Consider the following 18,506-nt stretch of genomic DNA (forward strand, 5'->3'; position numbering starts at 1 on the left):
TGCTCTCTGAAATAGAAACCACGTCAGGTTCCTCATTAAAATGTGAAGAACCAAATAGCCCAGGCAGCGTATTTCCTTCTGTTTTAGTTAAAATCAACTCTGCATACAAAATGATTGGGTCTAATTTCCCAGTCATGCTCTCACACGCAGATGCTCACTCTTCTTTCTTCTGGATGCCAGGGCATACTTCAGAGCGTCAGGAACTTCCCCAAGGGGACCTCTGCATCTTCACACTGACCACAGCGACAGGTCTGGTGGCCGATTCAAAAGGAAGGACGTATGCCAAGTTAGAGCCCAGTGGTGAGGTTTCCTTCCTTTCAGCGCCACTTCTAAGGGAGCCACCCTTCGGGACTTCCCCCTTCCCCAGCATCCTCCCCCCCCCCCCCAGCATCCCCGGTGTACCTAGTCTGGCTTCATGTACCCAATTAATTACAGCTCTGGCTAGCTTGCTCTGGCCTCGGATCTGACAAAGCCTCAGAGGAGGGCTGTTCTGTCCTGTGTTCCTAATCAAGTAGGTCAGAGGTCATGGGTGTTTAGAGGACAAAGGGATCTTGGAGATCGTGGACAATGTCCTCCCCTCCCCCTCCCCCCATAGCCCTTTCCGCTGTCTTCTAGGAACTTACAAACACTGAACATACAAGTGATCTATTATGTCATGGATCTAGAAAGTAAAACACTTAATATTCTTAAAACCAAAGTTTAAATGGATTTTCTTTTACTTCTCCTTTAGATTGAATTGGGGTTAAAAAGAACCCCCAAAGTGTACTTAATACATGAAATCGTTTTAACTTTTCTCTCCGTTTGGTCTGAGTTTACTGCTGAGTTTACTGCTCTGCAGTAAACTTTATGGTTAAACAAACAAGCCCCCCAGTGGTAGGAGAACTGTTACCACAGAGCAGATTTGCTTGCGTGTGTTTGAGAAGCACAGCCAATTTCACATAATAACGCAGGTATTAGAAGTGTTCATTACAAGCCACTTCTCTCTGGACCTTAGTTTTCAGTCTTTAAAAAGAGCAAATGGACAAGTTTCTTCTAGGGTTAGAATTCTATCAGTTTTAGGTCTTCCCCTCAAGAGCAGCATTAAGGAGCTAAGATGGGTATTGAGGAGAACGAAGGGAGGGAACATGCATTACCACGTTCCCGCTGCTGATTACACACGGGGGAGCTCCCCCCACCCGCCCACATTGTTCTTGGCATCAATGGATGGATGCTCTTTGTTTCTAAGTGCACCTTAGATGAGTTGTGTTACTAGTGATAAACAGTGAAAAAAATAATACCAACTGATTTTGTAATGCTACATGATAATAAGAGATCTTTAGATATACTTAAGTTTTGTGGGTTTTGTTTTGTTTTACCTTTAGAAAAAACAAAGATATGCTTTTGGGTAAGAGTTTGTCACGTTTTTAGCACCCCATGTTTACAAATCACTTCATTTGTTCATTCTGCACAGCTTTACGCATCTGCAAACATATTCTCTGTGCCAGTTCCTGGGATAAGCACTGGGCTGACAGAGGGGATATAGCTCCGTATGGTTATTCATGACAACATTTGAAAATCACATTAAATAACTTGATAAAGTTGAGGTAGAAGGAGGAACAGAGATAGGTGAGATCACCCATGAGATTCCAGGCGAGAACTGAGACTTTTTACTTGAAGGTTACCACCCTGAGCCCTACTGCCCGTCTCTAGACATTGTGAGCCTTAGGGACAGAGCATTGAGCTGAATGGTTTTGAACTTGAAAACTTTGTTCTTTAAAGTTTATTTTTCTATTTATCCAGTGCCTCAATTTCTTTGCAAACAATATTTTTCCTTATTTCAATCCTTGCCCCAGAAGCATCCTTAGGGTTAATATTTGTGGAGAAAATATATTTGTTAAATACCTTGCTCTAGGTGTTTACCAAAGACATAGTTGCTCTAAAATAGCGTATGATTATTAGCTTTTAATAGTTTGACTTTGCCTGAAAAGGAACAGCCAAAAGCCATGTAACATGTAACACACCACAAATCCTATGTGTTCTTTGCCAGTTTCACTCTTTCTGCTTGTCTTTATTTCTTTAGCTTATATTGGTTATGGAGGAAAAGACTAGAGTCTACCCTTTTTATGGGTTAAACTGAGAGCCAGTGGTCAGTGTTGAAGGCAGTATTAAGTGAATGCGGGCACATTCTTGGCATTTTGATTGCATATAGATTGGGGCCAAGGATGAGGGACAGAGTTTTATAAAATACACCAGGGTGTAGAAAAGATTTTGCTAAGCTAGTTTATGCAGAAATCAGTGAAAACACTGACCCCACAGCATTTCATTCTGGGCTATGAACCTCATTTATCTAAATATTTGGTATATTTTATTTAACATTCTCTTCCTTCCATCATAACTATCTCAATGTCTTTCACAAAAATTACTTTCCAGAAGATATTTCCAAGTTTAATGAAACTGGAAACTAAATGAAAATGGAGGTTTAGCCTGCAAGGGGAGGGCGAGAGTAAGTTCCAAGGGCCAGGAAGACCTTCGCTGATAGTTTGGGAGAACCTGGTTGCAAAAGGGACTCACGGAAGAGATAAACATCTTTGGAACTGGCTGTTGTTTGTTCAGAAAGGAGGTTTTGTAAAAACACTGGGAAGTTAATAGGAAGATAGCAATTCGTGGCAGTTTAAGTTAATGTGAGTGTGTGTGACAGTGTTCACGGGCGAACACTACCTTGTGCTGCTGGCAACAGAATCTTTATGAAGTTGAGACTGCAGTCATTAGCAAAGAAAGAACCAAGAAACGAGGACAGAGTGAAAGTAGGAATTACGAACAGCGTTAAGACATGCACATTTAGGAGAGGTCTATTGAAATGTTAAGTTGAAAAATAAGCTATGTTTCAGGATTTCCCATTTCCTAGATTTTGTGTAAGAATAAATTTTAAAGGATATGAGACTCATTGCCTTTGTTTTGGAGGAGTAGGAAAATTAGAAACTATTTCACTTATATAAATAAAAATATCTTGATAAGAAAACAATGAGACATGTTTGTTTTAGGTATCCGCACGCAGGTGAATTGAAATCTCGGAAATTGATTATAGATGGAAAATCATGCCACACGAGTAGAGACAGTATAAACACAGAATGACCTTACAATTCTGAAATGTGTTTAATAATAGATGATTTAAGTTAATTGTAAAACACTAGTTATTTTTCTTTAGCCTTAGTCTCCTAATAAAAATTATACATTAAACTGCTCAGTCTGTTTTGTGTTAAATTTAGAAAATTAAAAGTAAGTTCACTTGACCTTTGTATATAGCTACCAACTTTTTGGTGCCTATGAGAGAATTCCTTTATCCCAGTATGTAGTGAACAGCATTACTGATACCTGATTTACAGTAATTCTAACTCCTTCTTGTTTTACAGCTTGGCTCATCCTCTTCTGTGCCTTTTACGTCCATTTTTTCTCAGCTTTTTATGACTGTTGTGGTTCCTCTCATTATTGGACAGGTAAGTTCTCCAACTCTCTCTCCTCTTTTCTTTATATATCAAATTGTGAATTCTTATGTGAGGGCAGGACAATTGAGGGAAAAGCCAGTCAGAGGAAGAAACCGGTGAAAATCTGAGACTGTGATCACAATATTCTCAATCACAATATTCTCATCTTTTTATTTTTTTAAATAAATATCACTCTGCTTTGCAGATGGCTATTAATAGGGACACTTACACAGAATCTATTTGTTAGATTTTATTTTAATTGATGATCCCTTCTTTGTAGGTCTGTAGCTAGCTTGAAACCGTCTATCAAGTCATTACCTTATTCAGTGACTTCTGATAAGGTCTCAGCATTTACGGTCATTTTGGGGAACAAGCACCTGTTTTTGGCTGGCTTCTTCTTAGACTCCTCTGAGAGCAGTGCTCATATTTGTGATCTTGTAATTGACAAAATAAACACTTAATTCTATTAGCTCTTAAAATTAGCTCTTAGAAAATTTCGTTGCCTCTATCATTCTTATTGAATTAATCTAATAGAATAAATTCTAAACTTCTTTTAACAGGTTAATAATGAGCATGTAACTCAATTATAAGCATACGAATTTGAAAATAAGGTTGTTGTCCGTTGTTTTAATCACAGGGAGCCACAGTAACAGATCACAGGATTTAATGCTCTGCAGAAAGGAGTCAGTCTTAGGAAGGCAGTGTATTAGCATGGCTAAGAGCACAGTTACTGGATTAAGACCAATCAGACTCTAGTTCTTATTTCTACCTTTTATTTGCTCTGTGACCTTGGGCGAGTCATTTAATCTCACTGGCTCCAGGTTCATAATTCATCTAATTGTATAATAACAGGACCTATCATAAAAGGTTGTGAGGAGCAAATGAAATATGATGCATACAAAGTTTTTGGCATCCTAGAGCCTGATGCAGGTAAGTGCCTATAACATCTGTCATCGTCTTCAAATTCCCTGTAGATACGAAACAGGAAGCAACTCTTTGAAGTATTAACTATAAAAAAAGGTGTCTGTATAGACATGTAATATTTACATGCTGTCTTAGATTCTCTGGTAAATCAAGTCTGAGACAGAGGTTTCCATGAAGGAAGTTTATCGGGGGAGAACCCATGGAATCAACAGCTCTGGGAGAGTGAGGAAAGTAGGGCAGGGATGAGGAAGGAGTTGAATTCTGGTGCATTCCCGGCAAGGCCTCCAGCTAGACCGACCCTCAGAGTTGTCCTGCCTAAAACACAGGTGCCTGGCTTTTTGACTCTTTCTTGCACTGAGCAGTCATCGGATGCCGGCTTCCCTCCCTCCCCAGGAGATGTACGACCTTGGGTGAATCTGCCCTCTGCACAGCAGTTCCCAAGGAGGAATTCAGCTGAGGTCTTTCAGTCAGTCAACACACCCTGCAGATGTGGGAATAACCATCTTGGTTCCTGAAGAGACAGATCTGGGGGGCACACCACAGCATCCACTACACATGCACTTTTTTAAATTTTAATTTTATTCTTACAAAAGAGACTAAATTTACGGAAATGCGGGAGGCTTTAAAAGCACTCAGAGAATGCCATTTAATTAAATAGAATAATTCTTGAATTATTAGTGCTGCTCACATAACAAGTATTCCGAATAAATCTTATGTCACCTACCTCTCGAACCTCTTTGCCACATTTCCTAAACTCTCACCTCCCCTGGCTTTTTCTCAATTCCTGCTTAATTTTTCTGTTTAGAACATCTATCTATCCACCCTCCCACCCCCAGCTCATTGTTCATTGGACTCTTTAATTCATACCTCCTTTGGGCCACCTGTCTGGAGTATGTTTCCCTCTTATTCTTTATTGTGACATCTTGTGGGAGTCCTTTCTTGGCCTTTGTCACAATAGATGCTTACCTTTTGTTTACTGTTAATGTTTGTCTCCCCCATTAGACTGTAAGCTTCATGAGGACAGGGAACCACATTTTTTTTTGTGTACCGTTCCATACCCAGACCATAGGCCCCCAATCAGTACGTGCGGGATGAGTGAGCGAGGGAGTGAATGAGTGAGCATTCTATGATCAATGAGGGAAATGCTGTGTCTTACAGAGGCTTGGCAGAACCCACCTGCCCTTCTCAGCTCTGGCCAGTTTAAGCTGTCGATTAGTGGATTAGTTTAAACCCATACATATTCTCTTCGTTCTGAAAATAATTCCATATGATAACTCAGGGCTCATATATTCTTCTCCTAGTGAATCTTGGAAATATCTCTGTTAATAATAAATGTCTGCACAACAAGGTCTTACTGTATATAGCATAAGAAACTATATATACTCAGTATTCCATAATAAACCACAATGGAAAAGAATATGAAAAAGAATATATATGTACATATAACTGAATCACTTTGCTGAACACCTGAAACTAACAGTGTCTTAAATCAACTAGATGTCAATACCTACATACATACATAAATAAATATTTAAAATAATAAATGTTTGACATAAACTGTATGGACCAAAAAAAAAAAAACTTTGTCTAAGCCAGTCAATGTTTTTTTTAAAACGTATAGGGTTATATAATTTATGTAGTTAAGAATATTTAACCAGAGAGGATAATGAATTGTTAGATGGCTCATCTTTGTGTGCCCACTAGTAAAGTGTTACAGTAAGTTATAAAGCAGTAAAGGTCGTCCAAAAGTAACTTGGGTAATTTTTTAAAAGTACTCTGTTTTTTCAAAGAATAAACTTTCACACTTGCAACTACCTACAAGCAAAAAGGTTGTGTGTTTACATCTGCCTCTTATAATCCAGTTTGGGAATTAAGAGTCACAGCCTCAGGCTCTCCCCCTAGAAACCACATTGCCTCCTCTCTCTCCTCACATTTTAACGCTCCTACATCCAAGCAGTCACTAAATGCCACCATTTCTTTTTTTGTTTTGTTTTGTTTTTTCTTTTGAAGTATGGTTGATTTACAATGTTGTGTCAGTTTCTGGTGTACAGCATAGCGATTCACTTATACATTATACATTATATGTATTCTTTTTCACTATAGGTTATTATAAGCTGTTGAATATAGTTCCCTGTGCTGTACAGTAGGACCTTGTTGTTTATCTATTTTATTTATAGCAGTTTGTATCTGCTATTCCCAAACTCCTAATTTATCCCTCCCTCTACCACTTCTCTTTTGGTTACCATAAGTTTGTTTCCTATGTCTGTGAGTCTCTTTCTGTTTGTAAATAAGTTCATTTGTGCCATTTTTTTAGATTCCACATATAAGTGATATCATATGATATTTGTCTTTCTCTGACTTACCTCACTTAGTATGATAATCTCTAGTTCAATCTATGTTGCTGCAGATGGCATTATTTCATTCTTTTTTATGGCTGAGCAGTATTCCATTGCTCATTGTATATATACACCACAACTTTTTTATCCAATCATCTGTCAATGGACATTTAGGTTGCTTCCACACCTTGGCTGTTGTAAATAGTGCTGCTATGAATTTTGGGGTGCATGTATCTAAAGCCACTTGGAGAAAAATAAATTTTAAAATTTAGATTTAACACAAAAAATGATCCCCACTCAAAAATCAATTTATAAATGTAAAGACAGGGCAGAAAAATAATTATAAAAAAAATCCACAAGAAAATACCCTGAAAAAAAAAAATGAAGACACCTAAAATGATGGCTCTTACACTTACCTTGGTATATCAGCTTTCTTCCCCGAAGACGTATTATTTTTCCAGAGTTTACCTTGGAGGTCATGCAGTAACTGATATGTGGCTCAGCCTATTAGACGTACAGGGATTCAGATTTAAGTTTCCCTTTAACCTTTCCTGGTGCTTAATTTAAAATAAAGAAAATCAAAATGTAGAAGATGAGACAATAAAATAAAAACCTTCCTGTGGAAGAGTCTTTCCCTTCACTTTCCAGAGGGAAAAGCAAACAAATTAGTGAGGATTTGTTGTTTAGCTTTGAGTGCATGAGTTTCTGTGAGCTGCGAGAGCAAATGATCCATCAGGTTGTGTTGATCTATTCCTAGCAAAGCCTTGTTTCCTCTAAGGTTATCAAACATTTGTATGAGGCAGAGAGGTTTGGAACATTTTAAAACAGCACTGATTCTGATCAATTAGAGAATGATTGTGTCAAAAATATAAGAGAAGATGGGGTTCCTGCAGTTTATATCCAAAGCACATATTTGAGGCGTATCAACACGACTTCACCCAGTAGCTTATGAAATATTTTAACACTTTTCTAGCTACACAGGGCAAAAGCAGCTGCTTTGTGAATTTAATTTTAGAAGAGGGTAGAAAAGCCCTATGGAGAGTGGCAAGGAATAAAATGGCTTACTGAGAAAACACAGACAAATATCACTGTAAAACAAAGAACAACGAAAGACAACCTGTTTGCCCCTAGGGCTGCTGTTTCACTCGTGGGTCTGTCCAGTTTCCAACTTTCCAGTTGTTTTCTTTATCGAGATTAAGTACCCAGCACTAACACATTGATGTGTTTAGAGGAAAGGTATTCCAGCTGGGAGGGTGCAGGATTTGGAACCTGTGTGTCATGCCATGTTAAAAGAACCCTAATGTACAGTGAGACCCTGAGTACTTTGTAATGCAGGAAGAAGTCATTATGTTGACTAAGTCAAATTACATCTTATAAAGTTGATCAATGATTAGAGATTTGTCTTGGTCTTTCAAATGGCTTTGACTTCCGAGTTACACCTCATTCATATTTATTTGTTTATTTTGTCAGAGGGGTCGATGGTGGTGGGAGAAAATGCTTTGACTTTTGGATTTGGGATCATACGTTCTATAACCTATTGCCGAGAGGGACTTCTGTGTTTTTAACTATTGTACATTCAAACAAAATTGGAAGACAGTATCCATTTCAATAACTCCATGTAATTTACTTTCTTTCCAAAAGAAGTCGAGTTGCATTAAATTGGGGCCATTACCAGCTTTACACTACCAGAAACAATAGGTTATAAAATGACCTTTTAAATGAAGTCTCTGTAGCCTTCTACTCAGCACTTCCCCCGTGGTGACATATCTGGATGTGAGGCCATCTGGGTCCCTCGAGCACCAAAACTTGCGTTCTAATACATCATTCCATGGCTGAGTGACAGAACGGTGCTTCGGTCTCTATATGTCACTACACTTTAAAAATAGAAATGAAGCCTAGATAAATTGCTCTGGTTTGGGATCACTTCAACAAAAACTAAAGAAAACACGATTTTTTATTGATGTAGCTGTAACTTTAATGATAAGATCTACTTTTTAAAATACTTGAGAGACACTATTTGTCTCTCTCTATAAACCCTCTTTCTCTTCCCTCCCCACCCAGCCTTCAAGGTCTGCACCTGTACCTTGTACCAAATGGTCAGCTTTCTGCTGGGACTCCCTTTCCTTTCCTTCTTTCTTTCTTTCTTTTTTTCTTTTTTTAAAAAACACATTTCACTTACTGTCCTTGAGATCAGATGAAGTTGATCCAATAGCCATACATCCACAGGTTCTCTCGAGAGTTGTGTATTTGTTCTTGAGGCCGTGTGAAGGCATGCCTCATTGCGAATTAAGCCTTTTTAGTGACAGAGTAGACGATGACAGAACCCCATCAGCCTTGTCAGGAGAAGTTCCCTGACCTCATTATTGCTAATGGATCACGGTAATTCCGCCTGTTGTGAAATCTCATGTTCAATTATGCAGGCTAATGAGTGACTCAAAACTTAATATGTCTCAACTATAGTCCTCATTACAGGGTGTGCTCAGCCTCTTTCAAAAGCAAAAGATTTTAAATAGAGAGGTTCACTTTTATATCCAAACTTCAAGTTATCACCCATGTTCAGGCTGCCCCCAGATTGAAATCTCTGATTTGATTTTAAAATAAGAGAGGACTGCTATATGACTTAATGTTTCACTCATCCTTTTGTAGGAACGTTAGGACAGGTTTATTCATTTTTAAGTGTTAATTCCGGAATTCTAAAAGCATGCAAATGGCATTTGTCTTTGGATTCACAAAAACTCTAGATAGTCAGAGTTTGAATTATTTAAACTCCCACAACACATGCACTTTTGCTTTTCAAGCATGAGTTATAATTTAATTAAAAACTTCTGGTGCATTGCTAGCATTTTAAATATTAATATGTTCCATGGATCACTTTCGATTATCTACAGTCTTGAAATTCTTGAAGATGTCAGATTTTTAAGATTCCCAAAGTTGCACTTGGAATTGTCTGTTGAGGCAAAGGGGACTGTGATAATTACACACATCCATTAGGATCAGCAGAGGAGATAAACTTTGGGGAGGCTTAATGGGCATGTCTCAGTGACAGCTAGCAAAGAGCATTTGGCATGATTAAGGGTGGATTTGAATGCGGTTGAAAATATACTCTCATTATGGCCACCAGTGGAAGTTGCACTACAAATGTTAAGTTCCCCAGAAGAAGAGTGGTGTGGCAGGGAAGCTTTGAAATCCACTGTGGCCATCATCCAAATTATTCCCTTTCCTTTATGTCTTTCTGCTGTCAGAATCACTTTGCGATGCCCAGTTCCACTCCCTCCATCTCTGAAAAGAGGCAACCTGTTGGTCTCTGTCTTTCAGGTCGTCCGAAGATACATCAAGGACTGGCTTGAAAGGAAGAAACCTCCTTTTGGTGCTATCAGCAGCAGTGTGCTCCTCATGATCATCTACACGACATTCTGTGACACGTTCTCCAACCCAAATATTGACCTGGATAAATTCAGCCTTATCCTCATCCTGTTCATAAGTAAGTTGGAAGGCGGGATATCCTTGCTCTCTGCTCAGCCTCCTCGGTAGCAAAGCTTAGGCACCTGTGTGCCTAAGCATTTCCAACGTTAATTTGATCAGAAGAGAATACTTCATTTCATATTGTATGTACGGACTCAGTGCCTTTCTCATGTGGATCTGCTCTTTAAAAAGACATCAGTTATGCACTTATGACTTAATCTCCTTTGTTTTTTATGTCTGATTTACAATGGTTGATGTCAGATGAAAGAAGCCACATTATCTGTCAAATTCAAATGTTAGATTTGAGCACTTTTTCGCCAGCTTATTTTATTGTAACTTTGAGCGAATCTTACCCCTTTTTGTGAATTAAAAGTAGGACTTAGACGATACTATCACTTTGTAAGTATAGTAATTGGCTTGTATTGGTTAAAATGTGACTGTTCATGTAATTTTTTCTATGAAAATATACCCAAAGTAAGATAGTTTCATTTTAAGAACCAGCAGACTCTAAAATGCAAGTTAACTGCTAGGCTCAAAAATCAACCTTTTTTCTATTTATCCTGTAATACCAAAGACAACTCTTGGTAATTGTAATATTAAAGAACCTTTTGTTATTAAAATTGACATGAGTTATTCCAAAATATATGTTATATGCTACCACATTTATGCTATTTTCAGTTACTCATAAAGCAGCTTGTCCTAAATTGAACACATTAAATAACCACACTTTAAAAAGAGGGTTTTAGGGTTGCCCTGAGTAGCAAACACCATAGTTTATATCCGGGGATATCTTCAGTAAGGAGAAGTTGAGTCCTGCTCATTTAAATGATTCTGTCACTTGAACAATGTATGTTTGTTTGGCTTGTTTTTCTGTTTGAGTTCCCAGAAGTTTCAGATAAAACTAAGCATACCAGTGAATATGTTGCAGACTGCTTTTTCGGTGCTAATTGAGATTCCATCTTTTTTCCTTCCTCAGTATGTTCTATTCAGCTGAGTTTTATGCTTTTAACCTTCATCTTTTCAACAAGGTAAGTGATTTGGTATCTCTCATTGTTAATTTCCTAGACAACAAATCACGCTCTTGACTTGGCTTCTGCGCGGCTGCCCTGTTGGTTTTTCTCCTGATCACTCCCTCTGGCTCCTGCCACCCTCAAGTTGTAGACAGGACCCAAGGGTCTGTTCTTGGTCCTGGGTTTGTTATTCACATTGTATGCTTAGGGGGCCTCCTCTGCTCCCCTGCCTCCAGCCCTCAGCTTCCCGCTGATGAAGCCCAGACTTTCCCTCTCACAGTTCCTCCAGAGCCTCAGCATTGTTTGTTTATCACTTCCCACCTGGCCATCTTCACCCGACTGTCTTAACAAGACCTCAGGCTCAAAGTATTCAAAATGGAATTCATCTTTTTCCCCAATACTTCCTCTTTCTGTCTAAATTTTTCATGGAACTACTATCCACAGTGTTACTCAGACTGGAATCCTTCACATCATTATTTTGAAAATGTCCTGATCCTACTTCAGTAGTATTTTTTGTGCTTCTGAAGCCACTTCCCTCATTCAGGCTCTCATGGCCTCTTTCTCCCTAGACTGTTGCCATGGAAATCTTACTGGTGTCTTCCTTTCCAGGCTGAACTTTTCTTCCACATTTCCTATTGCTTCCAGTGACTGAGTTCTGATAACAGCTCTCTTGTTCGGAGATCTTCAGTGGTCACCCAGTGCCTACAGGGTGAAGTTTATTTTAGGGGGGCTAAGTAAACCACTACTGGCGTTCATGCTGTCTAAGCTTTAGGCTGAGGTGAAATCTTTGCTGTTCGCTGGAGGAACCTCCTGCATTCTCACTTCAGTCCCTTCCTTAGGCTATCCCCAAGTCGACACTGGTCTCCATGTCCTAGTTCATTTTTCATGTTCTTAGAGGTTCACCTCTAATGCAACTCCTTCCACCGGTGTTATACATTCAACAGGTACTACTTAAGCCTTTGGTAGGAGAAAGTTACCATAGCAAATCCCACAAGTAATGATTCTGACCCCTCATGAGTTTATAGACTGGATCTGTGCGCTGATAACTAAGTATTCTTCTGGTGCTGCAGTAACATAACGTGCAGACAAGTCAAGGAAGAAAGCACTTCCAACAAGAATAGGAGGGCAAGACCTCGTGGATGAGATGGGATTTGACATGAGTCACAAAAATAGCTAATTATTCAGCAAACACAGATGCCATGTGGGAGTTCTTGGGAGAAGAAACAATAGTGCAAACGTAGAGACACACACACACACACACACACACACACAAAGACTTGATAGAACAATAGGCGTAGAGGGAGATTAAAAATAATAGTGGTAACTGGAAAGGTAAGCTTGGACCAGATCGCCAGGCCCTTGAACGCCAGGGGATGGCAATGCGCTACCCAAGGGAAAGGGCCTGGGTTGTTTATGGCGCCCACAGTGGTGTCAGAGCGTGGACGGTTCAGGCCTCACATCAGGCGCTTGGCTCTTAGAGCACTCGGTGTAGCACGTGGCTGGTTGTAAACAGTCAATAAAAATTTATTGATTGGTGTAATTTGAAGCATTTTTCCCAAGCTTGTGGTTGTGATTTATGAAGTAAGAGTAAAGCCTAGAGCCATTAAGTCACAGGGAAACTGTGACTTAAGTGGGGAAATCTGAGAGCAGGAGCTATTTTAAAGTCCTTTTTGTAAGTGGCTTGTTACGGCACCTTTGAAAAGACGTTGGCCTTTCACTGGCTGTTTGTTTGCCGGTCCTTGTGGTGGAAGTAATCATCAGACCCCCTCATCTTATCCAGGAAGGATACAGATCTCCTGTCAGTGGCTGCAGAATTCCTTGAAAAGCACCGAATAGCCACTCTTGGGATCACTGAAGGAGGGGTAGGGGTGGGGAGTATGGCAACTAGCTGAGCATTTCAGCATGGGGTCGGCTGGGCTGTCACAAGGCCTTGAGGTTTTGAGGCCCTTCTATTCAGCCTTGTTCTGCCTTCAGTGAGGTTCTGTTGTAGGTTTTTGGGGTTTGGGTTTTTTTTTTTTGTTTTTTTCAGGGGGGTCATTAGGTTTGTTTGTTTGTTTGTTTAATTGTGGTACTGGGGATGGAACCCAGGACCTCATGCATGCTAGGCATGCACCCTACCACTGAGCCCTCCCCCCAGTTCTGGGGTGTGTTGAATTTGCTTGGCCCCCTGTCAGACATGTATGTTCTTTGGTGAACAACGGAATACAGAGTAGCTCTAATCGTGTTTCTGGCTAATGGTTAATGGCTAACACTCCATTAAATTTGGAGGATGTTTCAATTGGACAAAATTTACAAGCTGATTTTCACATTCTGCTTTCATGCTGGAAGACCTCATAGCACCTGAGGATTTTACTGGAGGAATGAAAAACAGCAGCACGCAGGCACTGTGCTAGGGACTGTGTCATTCTGACCGTGAAAGACTACGGTACTATGCATTTTTGTTGCTATTTTGCAGATGACGACCCACACTCAGAGTAGTTCAGGGGCTTGCCTAAAATCAGATTTTAGTAGTTTAGAGCTCACCCCAAATCAGATGGCAAATAGTGCGCTTAGAATTGAAATTCATTTCCATTTGACATTTCCAGAAGCATTTACCCATGCTTTTTTCCACTGCACTAAACTATTTCGTTTACTTTTTAAATTCATCATACTTGTTTTGGTTGGGGAATTTGTAGAGAGTATTTAACTGGATTCTTCAATTTCATACACACATACAAACAGATTAGTCAAAGATACCAAGAGAGCCCATTGAGCGTCCTTTTCTTTTCCTCCTTTTTATTCCTTCCTTCTTAGAATTAGTGAAATTGGCCTGTGGTGCATTTTTTTTTTCTTTTACTTACCGGTTAATAAAGCTAAAACCAATCCAGATATCAGGAGACAAAAATCTCATCATGGAAATCGGCCTGTCTTTTTTTGTGCAGGATGCCAGTGACCTCTGATGGTGGAGGTTTAGCATAAACCAGGAGAGACCCAGCCTAGAAAATTCAACTTCCCTGCAACACTCTGCTTCTGTGGTTAGCATTCTCAGGTTTATAGACCTGGCATGTCACCGTGGTATTGTCTGGCCTGTGAGCCTCTTCTGCTCTGCATATTTAAAATATATTTGAGAGTTATTATTCTGTGTTCTCATTTATCTTTCTGCAGAATAATGTCAGGGTTAAAAATGCCAACCCTGGAGTCAGAGGGACTCGAGACTGAATTCTGTTTCACTATGCTGTAACTTTTGTCACTTGCCTCATTTGAAAGTGGAGATAGGTACCTCCTACTATCTCTTCAGGTCATCTGGAGAATTAAATAATACACACCTAAAGCCCTGAGCATAATACCTAATGTATAGTAAGTGCTCAAGAAATGTTAGCCGCTGTAAAATATTTATTATAGCAACATAGTTTATATTATTTCAAAAACTAATTATGGACGAGAGAGAATTAGCATTTCTAGTTTTGTAATACATTCTACTTGACGCTGTCTGTCTCAGTTGCTAGGAACTGGGAGTTGATTCTTCAAACCAAGAGTCTGTTGCCCATAGTGACCGAAGCTTTCTGCAACTTTCAGAAGCTTCAACGTTAAAAGAAAAATGTTGAAAAAGTTTAGAAAAAGAAAGCAATAATTTTAAAAATATATGTGAGACAGTTTGGTGGGTGAATGACTAGAGTAATGGAAACGAGAGTGTCCCTAGGGTGACAAAAGAAACCGTGAAGAAAGGAAAAGGAAGAAAACAGGTATTCAGATATTTGTATTAGGTGCTTCAGTCCTTATCGGGACATTTGCAGTCAGATGTCTCATTGAGCCTCTCGCCACAGCCCTGGGAGGGAAGGACGGTGGCCTGAAGGGTGAGGGAGGGAGAAAAGGGGGGTGGACGACCATTGCTGTTAGTGGGAAGTGTCCTTACATCTCAGAGAGGGGGCGGCCTGCCAGAGCTTTTGGTAACTTGTCTAGTGCCACACGGCTAATGACAGACAAGGACTCTCAAAACGGGTAAAGACAAAACAGGTACAGAGGTTCACAAAGGAGAGTCTTTCACTTGGAAGTTTCCCCCTGTGAAAACAGTGGGCTTAGGCGGAACCACCTCAGAGGACCTCCTCTGCTCCACATTCTGTAATTCTCCTCGTAAAGCCTTCTGACACGTTTTCCTTTGTGGGTACTGCAAAGGAAGGCAAAATAAATATTATGTGGGAAACACTGATTGAAAGCTTTGTGAGAGACTAAAGAGACGAGTTGTGAAGAAAAGGAAATAAACATCTCGAGGGAAGCCAGAGTAATCAAAAGGATTATAAAAACAAGATAAAAAGAAAATCAATATTAAAAAGAGATAAGGTAGAGTTAGAAAATAAATAGTAATGGGATGCCTTTCAAGAGTGTGAACAGATACAATAGAGATGCTAATCACTGAAAGTAATTCTAGTTATTACTGCTTAATAGAATGGACGGGCGGCTTCGTTCTGTGTGTTGTCCTGATTTCCTGCCGCTGGGTGGGTGAGGGAGGGCCACTTACTAGGAGAGCTGCTCTCGGACACTGAGTTGCGTGGTGGTTTCGGCTTTCTGGTTTTGACAATGTTTTGCTCAGATGGCAAACGTGTCTTCAATATTTGGGGCAACCTACTTTAGGCAACTGGGCGTCAAGATCCCTTTTTGGGAAAACACAAGACAAAATGTTATTGTATTTGACCACTCGGTGACGAAAGAAATACTGGATGCACAGTGCTTAGAAGAGTGCTCAGTAAATGTTTGCTGCTGTGCTCACTCACCATCATCACCCCGCCATCATCAGCCTCCTCCTCATTCGGGCGGAGGGTTAAGTGAGCACAACCAGCTTTCTCCAAGATCCGTGATGTGGAACAACGGTCTGTTACCATATAGATAGAGTTTAAGGCAGCCCTACCTAGATGAAATATTGTTTTGTTTTTGGTTTTGGTTTTTTTTTAAGCACAAAAAATAGCACTTTATTTTTTTATTTTCTCTTTTACAATTTTACACTTTTTTCCCATTTTTTTACTGAAATATAGTTGATTTACAATGTTACATTAGTTTCTAGTGTACAGCATAGTGATTCACATATATATGTATATGTACATATATACACACACACACACACATTTTCTTTCTCATATTCTTTTCATTACAAGTGGCTATAATGAAAACAAAACTTATGGTTACCGGGGGAAAGGGGGAAGGAGGGATAAATTGGGAGTTTGGGATTAGCAGATACAAACTACTATATACAGAATAGATAAACAACAAGGTCCTACGGTATAGCACAGGGAACCGTATTCAGTGGCTAATAGTAACCTGTAAGGAAAAAGAATATGATGGAATATTGTTTTTTAACCTTAAATATTTCAATATTATGTCCCAGTTCCCCCTCCCCACTGAAGGACTTTGTGTCCGCAGAACTATAGGGCAGTGTTCCAACCCACAGCAGGCTGCAGACCTCCCAGCGTGGGCTTACTTGCCGCAGTCCCCTTGCCCAGGAGCAGGGGACTAGTAAGCATGCCTTGCAGGCACCCTCTTTGGCCACACTGGAAGTGCCGCTCCAGCCTGGCAGCCAGGGCCAGGTTAAGTCAGAGCCTTCTCGGCCAGAGAGATTTTGACACGTTAGAGATGTGTTGTAATCTGGAAAAGGACAAATATCACACAGAACAAAGCTCGCCCAAGAATTGTATCGCCAGACTCTCTTGGAAGAAAACCAAAGCGCAAAAATCCAGATGCAGCAATACTCGGGGACAAACACAGGCAGCCAAAGACTTGAAAGGTCCTGTCGTGTTACTGACGCCACAAGCAGTGTGTGGAGAGCAGCCCCGAACCAGCTGGAGGCCAGTTGGGTGCGCTCCGTGTCCCACCAGCCCAGGCGGGCCTTCTTTCCCGGGGAAGTTTCTTTACTCATCGTGCACTGACTGCGGATCCTATTCCCCAGTCTGTGTATTTCAGGTTCTTCTCGTTTCTCAGGTTCTCAGGCCTCAGTGTTACCTCAAATCCTCTGTGGGTCAGTGAAGTGCCTCATGCTTTATAAAGGAAGTCAAATCTCTGACATAAATTACCCCGACTTTCTTATTCTCTACCTGGAAAATGTCTGTAATTTTTACTTACCTTTATCTTCTTTTGGGGGGGATAGGCGTGGAGTTAATGAGGTTTATTTATTTATCTTAGAGGAGGCACTGGGGATTGAACCCAGGACCTCGTGCGTGCAAGGCATGTGCTCTGCCGCTGAGTTCTGCCCTCCCCCATCAGCTTGTCTTTTTTTTTGCACAGACTGCAGGACACTCTCCTCTTGGGCTAATCCCCTCAGCCATGTCTTCTCAGCCCCTCTGAGGCCATGGTTTCATCCGTAATTTCTCACTGCTCTGTCTGTACTCTCTGTCATAGTCCTGTTCAGCTCCATGGCCCTTTTCTTCTCTTCACCAGATTTCTTGAAAACACAGCCCCCTCACTACTGCAGATTCAGTACACTTGAACATCAACTCCTGGGCCTCTTCGTCCATTCCCTATTTCCATGAATGCTTTAATGCTCCTCTTGGTCCCAGATGCTCAAAGTTTCCAATTTCTCTTTAATCTGTCTTCTTCTCTCCAAGCAACGTGAACAATAAAAACTGTAAACTAGCTGTATGAAACACTTGCAGTGTGCCAAGTTCTTAACAAACACTGGCCTCTCTCCGCACACCAACTCTCAGAAGCAGGCAGTATTATATGCATTTTATAAATAAGCAGAAGGATGGTCTGGATTTAAATCCAAGTATGTTTGCCCTCATGCCTGTGCTCTTAAGCTGTTGGGAGGGACTATTTCATAGAAGTTACCAGTTAACAGGTTCTTTTAATTCTTCTTCATGGCTCTTACCACCAGCCCCTGCCCTCACTGGGGTTCTTGAGACCCTAAGTCTTTCTGTTCCTGGCCTCAGCTCATCAGCCTCAGTCTTAGACTGGGCGGGGTGATCACTCTTCCTTACAGACAGATCTGACTGTGTCATTCTACTGTCCCAAGTCCTGCGGCAGCATCCCTTCTGCTGTCTTATCAAGTCCACACTCCTGGTCGTAAGCACATGTCCCGGCACACCAAGTCAGCCTAAAGGGTCTGCTCTCTGCCGACCGCCCCTCACTCCCATTCTTCAGTTCCTGCCCCCTCCCTGAAACACGCATCTGTGCATGTCTGAACCCATTCCTTCAAGCCTAGCTCAGTTGTCATGTCCTCCAAGAAGGTCCTCCAGGTGCTCCAGCATCATGCCAAGCTTGAGATCATCCTTCTCTGCAGTACCAAAACATCCAGTTTCTCTCTTTCTCCCTCCCTCCCTCCTTCTTTCTCAACTGAGGTGAGACAGCAG

At 40.6% G+C, this 18,506-nt stretch overlaps 1 protein-coding gene across 3 annotated transcripts in view; it reads left to right on the forward strand.

The window, feature by feature from the left end:
• SLC10A7 (solute carrier family 10 member 7) overlaps positions 1-18,506 on the forward strand; it is a 221,951-nt gene that overhangs the window by 174,138 nt on the left and 29,307 nt on the right. For 2 of the 3 annotated variants that reach the window (XM_010982654.3, XM_031465197.2), the window contains 3 exons: positions 3,390-3,473; positions 10,037-10,202; positions 11,160-11,211. In XM_010982654.3, the coding sequence (XP_010980956.2) occupies positions 3,390-3,473; positions 10,037-10,202; positions 11,160-11,211 (302 nt within the window). Of the gene's footprint in view, positions 1-180; positions 368-3,389; positions 3,474-10,036; positions 10,203-11,159; positions 11,212-18,506 lie in introns of those variants that run through there. The other variant, XM_064492030.1, reaches the window with a different exon arrangement.

The sequence above is a fragment of the Camelus dromedarius genome, chromosome 1 (assembly GCF_036321535.1).
Source record: "Camelus dromedarius isolate mCamDro1 chromosome 1, mCamDro1.pat, whole genome shotgun sequence".
Classification (NCBI taxonomy): Eukaryota; Metazoa; Chordata; class Mammalia; order Artiodactyla; family Camelidae; genus Camelus; species Camelus dromedarius.